Source organism: Pelobates fuscus, chromosome 8, assembly GCF_036172605.1.
Source record: "Pelobates fuscus isolate aPelFus1 chromosome 8, aPelFus1.pri, whole genome shotgun sequence".
Taxonomy (NCBI): Eukaryota; Metazoa; Chordata; class Amphibia; order Anura; family Pelobatidae; genus Pelobates; species Pelobates fuscus.
Genome location: NC_086324.1, coordinates 46,267,197 through 46,275,640, shown reverse-complemented (window position 1 = coordinate 46,275,640; position 8,444 = coordinate 46,267,197). Strand labels below are relative to the sequence as shown.

Below are 8,444 nucleotides of genomic sequence, written 5' to 3'. Positions count from 1 at the left end.
TTGACTAGGCAATAGGTTTTGGCTCCATAATAGTCTTTTGTATAGAAAAAAAGGAAGAAGCAGGCATATACCCAAACAATAGCCATTTATAATGTTTATATTTATTATAGACTATAATGCAAGAATATACCCAGCTGTATAAGGGATACAACCACATGGTGCTGTTGAAAGACTACATCTCCCGTGATGCTTTGCCAGTCGTACGTCTTATACAACTTTTACAGCATCACGGGAGATGCAGTTTTGCAATAGCTGGGAAAGTACTTCCTGCCCCACACCCTTACAAAGCCGCAGGCTGAGCGCTCTTTCTATTTAAGGTAACACGTAGAAACCATCCCCACCAATCAAACGTTCAGGGAAGAGAAGGACAGGCTGTGATTGGCTGATCGAGCGGCCTTTGCGGCAGTGTCGTCACTGGTAACCATAGAGTCTGGGCGGTTGAGAGAGAGAGAGATACCGGCTCTCGCGTGCAGTGAGCGGCTAACCTTTACGTGGATCAGACAGAGTGAAGGACAAGGTGAGAGAGGTCAGGGCAGGATAGAGCGGCTACCCAGAGGTAGATAAGATGGAGAGAGTGAGGGAGAAGGCGCTCTGTCTGCCTGGGGAGGGTGTCTGCTGGTTACTAGCTGACCCCTATAATACCATTTACTGTGTATAGCTGGGATATGGCTGCCCCCCCCCCCCCCCTAATAATACCATGTACTGTGTATAGCTGGGATATGGCTGACCCCTATAATACCATGTACTGTGTATAGCTGGGATATGGCTGACCCCTATAATGCCATGTATTGTGTATAGCTGGGATATGGCTGACCCCCCTATATTACCATGTACTGTGTATAGCTGGGATATGGCTGACCCCTATAATACCATGTACTGTGTATAGCTGGGATATGGCTGACCCCCCTATATTACCATGTACTGTGTATAGCTGGAATATGGCTGACCCCTATAATACCATGTATTGTGTATAGCTGGGATATGGCTGCCCCCCCCCCCCCCCCTATAATACCATGTACTGTGTATAGCTGGGATATGGCTGACCCCTATAATACCATGTACTGTGTATAGCTGGGATATGGCTGACCCCTATAATACCATGTACTGTGTATAGCTGGGATATGGCTGCCCCCCCTATAATACCATGTACTGTGTATAGCTGGAATATGGCTGACCCCTATAATGCCATGTATTGTGTATAGCTGGAATATGGCTGACCCCTATAATGCCATGTATTGTGTATAGCTGGGATATGGCTGCCCCCTCCCCCCCCCCCTATAATACCATGTACTGTGTATAGCTGGGATATGGCTGACCCCTATAATACCATGTACTGTGTATAGCTGGGATATGGCTGACCCCTATAATACCATGTACTGTGTATAGCTGGGATATGGCTGACCCCTATAATACCATGTACTGTGTATAGCTGGGATATGGCTGACCCCTATAATACCATGTACTGTGTATAGCTGGGATATGGCTGACCCCTATAATACCATGTACTGTGTATAGCTGGGATATGGCTGACCCCTATAATACCATGTACTGTGTATAGCTGGGATATGGCTGACCCCTATAATACCATGTACTGTGTATAGCTGGGATATGGCTTCCCCCCCCCCCCCCCTATAATACCATGTACTGTGTATAGCTGGGATATGGCTGACCCCTATAATACCATGTACTGTGTATAGCTGGGATATGGCTGCCCCCCCTATAATACCATGTACTGTGTATAGCTGGAATATGGCTGACCCCTATAATGCCATGTATTGTGTATAGCTGGAATATGGCTGACCCCTATAATACCATGTACTGTGTATAGCTGGGATATGGCTGACCCCTATAATACCATGTACTGTGTATAGCTGGGATATGGCTGACCCTTATAATGCCATGTATTGTGTATAGCTGGGATATGGCTGACCCCCCTATATTACCATGTACTGTGTATAGCTGGGATATGGCTGACCCCTATAATACCATGTACTGTGTATAGCTGGGATATGGCTGACCCCCCTATAATACCATGTACTGTGTATAGCTGGGATATGGCTGACCCCCCTATATTACCATGTACTGTGTATAGCTGGAATATGGCTGACCCCTATAATACCATGTATTGTGTATAGCTGGGATATGGCTGCCCCCCCCCCCCCCCCCCTATAATACCATGTACTGTGTATAGCTGGGATATGGCTGACCCCTATAATACCATGTACTGTGTATAGCTGGGATATGGCTGCCCCCCCTATAATACCATGTACTGTGTATAGCTGGAATATGGCTGACCCCTATAATGCCATGTATTGTGTATAGCTGGAATATGGCTGACCCCTATAATGCCATGTACTGTGTATAGCTGGGATATGGCTGACCCTTATAATGCCATGTATTGTGTATAGCTGGGATATGGCTGACCCCCCCCCCCCTATAATACCATGTACTGTGTATAGCTGGGATATGGCTGACCCCTATAATGCCATGTATTGTGTATAGCTGGGATATGGCTGACCCCTATAATACCATGTACTGTGTATAGCTGGGATATGGCTGACCCCTATAATACCATGTACTGTGTATAGCTGGGATGTGGCTGACCCCTATAATACCATGTACTGTGTATAGCTGGGATGTGGCTGACCCCTATAATACCATGTACTGTGTATAGCTAGGATATGGCTGACCCCTATAATACCATGTACTGTGTATAGCTAGGATATGGCTGACCCCTATAATACCATGTACTGTGTATAGCTAGGATATGGCTGACCCCTATAATACCATGTACTGTGTATAGCTAGGATATGGCTGACCCCTATAATACCATGTACTGTGTATAGCTAGGATATGGCTGACCCCTATAATACCATGTACTGTGTATAAACCAAACTTTATTGCTGAAGATATCATGCACACTTTGCCATGCAATTTAGGCATTCAATGGGTTAAGAGCATGTCACCTCCAACGTGGAGTTTTATAGGAGTTGTAGTTAAAACAGTAGCCATAGGGCCATTGCCTGCTTACTTATACAACTGCTCAAAATAGCTGGTAACTGAGAAGTCAGAATATCCTATGTTGTGTTCAGAATTTTGTTACAGAGTGTTCTGTGAGGCTGTCACATGCCCCACTTCTCACTATGTAGACTATCATTGCCAGATGTTGGCCATCTTTGGACAAGTCATTTGTTCTCCTTCAGAGGGGGTACTGTGCCAAATTCTTGAAATTTCACGTTGACTGCTATATATTTGAGACCTGTTGAAATGTACTCTCAAAGTTGGAGTTGACACTACTTTTTTCTTTCTATTTTATGTAATACATTAATTTTGTGTGTGTGTATGTATGTATGTATGTATGTATGTATGTATGTATGTATGTATGTATGTATGTATGTATGTATGTATGTATGTATGTATGTATGTATGTATGTATGTATGTATGTATGTATGTATGTATGTATGTATGTATGTATGTATGTATGTATGTATGTATGTATGTATGTATGTATGTATGTATGTATGTATGTATGTATGTATGTATGTATGTATGTATGTATGTATGTATGTATTCTTATTAGTAGCACCAAAGCTATGACTGACATAAACCCTTTTTGACATTTTCCTGTCTTTTTTATTTATTTATATATAGCAGAAGACATAATGTGTGACCCAGAGAAAGGCAAGAAGATTTTTGTTCAGAAATGTGCACAGTGTCACACAGTGGAAAAAAATGGAAAGCATAAGGTGGGACCAAATCTTTGGGGTCTATTTGGTCGTAAAACTGGCCAAGCACCAGGATTTTCTTACACAGATGCAAACAAAAGTAAAGGTAAGCCAACTAAGATTGTGTGTTTAAATGGGATTTAAATGTTTGAGAGCGAGAGTGAAAACTTGTCATGTTATCAAATTTGATGTCTTGTTGGCTTCTATTCCGTACTTAAAGTACCACTCCACACACCAAACGCACATCAGCTTCCTGAAGTGCTTTATGGATGAGTACCCTCATTTAACCCCAGTTTATAAAAGTGGTCCCCCCTGGCTGTCTAACAGCCTGGAATAATTCCTACCTACTTCTGTTGGTACCCCTGAGCGAAGGGAAGTGGCAGGCATGCTCTACGGGAGACTTCAGACCAGCTCCTCTGCTGCAGAAGTGCACACTCAACGGGGTGCATGCGTTGAAAAGCATCTTACTGGTTATTTCCCTGTGCAGAGACTGTAAGCCCTCTCCCTTTCTCCCCCTCCACCCCGAGGAGTCTTTTTTAAAGGCTGCAGTCTAAAGAACTGCAGCTTTTGTAAGCTCTTTTAGACCATACTCCCACTGAATACATAGATGAAAATACTTAACTGCTTTAAAAGGAGACTACAGTGCTAGGAATACAAAGCGCACTCGCACAGCTAGCGTGGATAAAAATTATTTCATTTTCAATCAGATGTTAACTAACTTTAAAAAATATATATATTTTTTCCTGTTCTGTAAATTGAGTTTTAATTACACACATGAGGTTTACAGTGTGAAGATGACTGTTAACAGAGCAGAGGTGTTACTAGGTTTGCATAAACAAAAGGGATTTAACTCCTAAACCGCTGAAAATTTAGCAGTTAGATTATAGGGGCATGATCTATACGTCAAAACTGCTTCTTAAAGCAAAAGTGGTTGGTTTCCATAGTGTTGCTTTTTAAATATATGGATATTCCTCTTTAAATCAAAACATACCTTTTGAGACACAGGACTCCAGGATCCGGCTCTTTCAATATTGTTATCTATTCCATTAAAGATGGAGTGCAATATATGAGTCCACCAGCTGTATCATTCTGTAAATGATTTATTACAGCTGTAAAGTGTTTTAAACTTAAACAAAAAAATTATCTTTGTTTTGTTTTACATAGGTATTGTGTGGTCGGAAGACACTCTTCTTGAATATTTGGAGAACCCCAAGAAATATATACCAGGAACAAAAATGATTTTTGCTGGAATTAAAAAGAAGACGGAGCGGTGTGATCTCATTGCGTATTTAAAGAAAGCAACATCTGAATGATAGTTTTGTGTAATGGAACCATGTTACTCTTTTAACTTTATAAAATGCCATCCATTGCCTGCTGGTTCTTCTACGTGTTGGATTCTGTGTTAGTGCTCATCTACTAAACAAATATTTAATAAAAAGAAATGTTGGAGAGGGATGCAGACTATTAAATAGAGTGGGATTGTCTTTGTGGCTGTTTTTATCAGGAAATCAAAATACTCTGCTTTTATTTAGACTTTCCATAACATACCGTAAGTTCCTCTAAACTACACTGTACCTGTTGTAGCCAGTGGTATTTAATATACTGACGTTTAAAGTCTCTTTTCATTCTTTGCTTGTCATTCATTCTACAAACTTGCAAGATTATACTTATGGTCGTATCAGTTATCAATGATGTTTTTGCTAATAAATTTAATGTAGAAAAAATGCAAAGTTATGCGGTGGGAGGCACAAGCAACTTCTGCCCTACATAGTGGTGAATTAAGGATAACAATACAGGCAGGGCACTACCTTTAGGCGACTTAGGCAGTCACTTAAGGTGCCCCTTTAAAAGGGGCACTGCCAGGATCACTGGTCCTTTCATGCTGCAGCCACATGAGCGCTCTATAGAGAGCTTCAAGCGGCTGCAGCACTCCCCGGGCCGGTGGGTCCATGAGGGCGCACAATATGAGTGATCAGCAGGAGGGAAGAGCACAGCACTCTCTCCGGCCAGTTCCTCAGTGTAGCGTGGCCGAGCTGCGGTACAGGAGCTTCCGTTTCCTGTACCTGACTGGACTGACAGGATGTGCTCACTTAGCTCAGCCATGCTACGGGGGAGGTGGTGTGGAGAACGAGAGGAAGAGACCACTGAGTTGGGAGGGTGGAGAACAGAGACAACTAGGAGGAGGGAGAAGAGGATAGTACACTGGGGGGGGGGGTGCGAGGAGAGCGTACTAAGGAATGTGAGGGAGGTTAGGAGATAACTAAGGGACAAGAGGCTGAGGAAGGGGGGAAAGAGAAACACAAAGGGTCTGGTGGAGCCTAACTGCAGCCAGAGCCCATCATCATCCTCATCTGGTTGTAAGTAAGCAATTTAGTATATTATTCGTGGCACTAATCTCTAATTTACCTCACATTAAAGGGACACTATAGTACCCAGAACCACTGCAGCTTAATGTAGTGGTTCTGGTGGCTATAGCATGTATCGGCAGGCTTTTTAATGTAAACACACAATGTGTGCAGCAGTGTTAATTCATATGGGTGGGGCATTGTGATGTCACATGGGGGTGGCGGTGGCAAATTTTTATTTTGCCTTGGGCGGCAAAAATCCTTGCACTGGCTCTGAACACATGAAAAGGATTTGGGAATTATTATAGACACAAACTAGGCAACATTGTGATTCTAAATTTGCCTCTCTATAAATCACTAGGAGGACGACACCTTCAATATGCTGTGTAATTTTGAGCACCTGTTCTAAAGAAGGATATTCTGATCCTAGAATAAATGCAGAGGCGGGCAAAAACATTGATAAAATGAATGAAACATTTTAGCTATAAAGAAAACGTAACAAATTTTAACTTCTTTAGAAAAAGGGTGACTCAGAGGTATAATTGCATTATAAACATATATTCGGGGACATTACAAACCATTATCTGGAAATCTAGTCATGAACAGGGCTATACATAGGGCACAAGGTCAGGCGTTTAGATTTGAAGAATGGTGATTTAGTCTAAGGCAGTGGTTCCCAAACTTTTTTTTAGGTTCACGGCACCTTTAATATTTTTCCAAGGTGCCACAAGTCAAAAAATGTTCTTGGTTGTATATATGTACAGCGCAGCGGCAAATACTGGGCCCCTGTTCAGCAGAAATGCTTGCCGTTCAAGCACAGATTCAGAAGCTAATCTTGGGAGAGGCACTAGTCGATTATTTAAAGAAAAAATTCAGGCACAATAACCACTACAGCACTTTGTAGTGGTTGTGGTGCTGAGGTGCCCTTCCAGTGTAAGTAGTCAAACTGTTTAAGAACAGTTTGACAATTTACCTGGGATCTGCTGGGATAGGGGCTGTAGAAGGAGATGAGGGGTGCAGTGTGTGTGTATGGGGGCGTTGTGTGTCTGTGGAGGTAGAAGGGCAAATTCATAAATATATAAAAAACATTTTTAATTAAAAATAATTATTTTAATACCCCCCCCTTACCTTTGCCTGGGAGGGGGGGGCATGTCCTGCAATCCCTAGTGGTGGCAGTGAACTCTAGCAGCCTCAGGAGCCGCTAGAGTTTACTCTCACAAGATTTGGAGTGTTGCCACGGAGCTCGCAAGAAGAGAACCCGGCGGAGCTGGAAGTTGAAAAGGAAGGAGTGAAGGAAGGGATAAAAAGAAAGCAGGGGAAAGGGGAAATAAAGGGGGGGGGGAGGATGGGGGGAGAAAAGGACAAAGGAAAAAAAGACAGGGAAATAAAGGACAAAAGAAGAAGAGTGGGGGAAGAAAGAAAGGGAAAAAGCAGAGGGAGAATTTTTCTTTTACGGTTTTCTTTAGTTATGTATTTTTACTATTATGATTATATGGTTTGTAAATGCATAACATTCAAAGTACTGCCAGATTCAGCCTGATGCGACTCTGGACTCCCTTCTCATACTATGCCCTAGCAAGATGTGCATCCATATTGTAGTGGGTGTTATCTGGGGGCCAGTTTGGGAGCAGCTGGAAATGTATGCATGGTTCACATATTGGGACGGGGCCTGTATTTGGTTAGATGATCATCTCCTTACAATTGGCTGTTCCAGGGGGGCTCCTTGCGTGGTGGTGCCAGGGCCTCTCGGGACGCTGGACCTGGTTGAACGAGGGAGGCACCTCATGTCTGAGGTGGGGGCTGGGGTTCCTCCCCCCTGGGAGCCATTGAGCGCTGGTCCGAGGTTCTGTTGGTGGGCCTTTTTGGAGCGAGCATGCTCGGTGGACCTGCGACAGGATGGCGATTAAAGTCCCCTGCCGTAGGCATCAGGAGTTTTCAGAACCCCCAACATCACCTGCACTCTGAGGTGTTACTCCACTGCTGTTCCGGTTGAGAGATGGCGGGAGCGGTTGCTATTGAGAATCACCAAATATTTACTCTGTTAGGAGATAAAACCTATGTTTGATCACGTTCCCTGTGACAAACTAACTTGTACATACAGGTTAGAAGAGTGGACTAAGGTTCAAGTCTCAGATCACCTTAGTTGTGACTAATCGAAGTTTTACGCCACTTTGTGTAAAAAGTATTTACCTGGGCCACCTGGTAGGCTGAGTGCCTTCCTCTCTTACACCACTCTTGCCCTACCCCTCTCTCTCCCCCCCCAGTCCCTCCATTCCATAAACACCACCCCCTTTTTTTCCTTTCTTTCTTCTCTCCCTCAACCCCACTTCCCTCCTGCCCTAACCCTTAACTGACAATGCCAAAGCCCAGTGA

General features: G+C 43.4%; 1 protein-coding gene across 2 annotated transcripts; it reads left to right on the top strand.

The window, feature by feature from the left end:
* The first annotated feature begins 404 nt into the window (after positions 1-404).
* Positions 405-5,209, top strand: LOC134570720 (cytochrome c, somatic). 2 transcript variants are annotated; one of them, XM_063428666.1, is made up of 3 exons: positions 405-517; positions 3,647-3,832; positions 4,891-5,209. In XM_063428666.1, the coding sequence occupies exons 2-3, from the start codon at positions 3,664-3,666 to the stop codon at positions 5,037-5,039; spliced, it is 318 nt and encodes a 105-aa protein (XP_063284736.1). In that variant the 5' UTR covers positions 405-517; positions 3,647-3,663; the 3' UTR covers positions 5,040-5,209. The 2 variants fall into 2 exon arrangements, with proteins under 2 accessions (XP_063284736.1, XP_063284737.1); XM_063428667.1 differs by having other exon boundaries at positions 424-526; positions 3,659-3,832.
* The last annotated feature ends 3,235 nt before the right edge of the window (positions 5,210-8,444 follow it).

Excerpts from the sequence above, each read along its gene's own strand:
- LOC134570720 (XM_063428666.1), top strand. The coding sequence starts at position 3,664 with ATGTGTGACCCAGAGAAAGGCAAGAAGATTTTTGTTCAGAAATGTGCA. Across the intron at positions 3,833-4,890 it reads AGATGCAAACAAAAGTAAAG|GTATTGTGTGGTCGGAAGAC; the intron begins GTAAGCCAACTA and ends TGTTTTACATAG.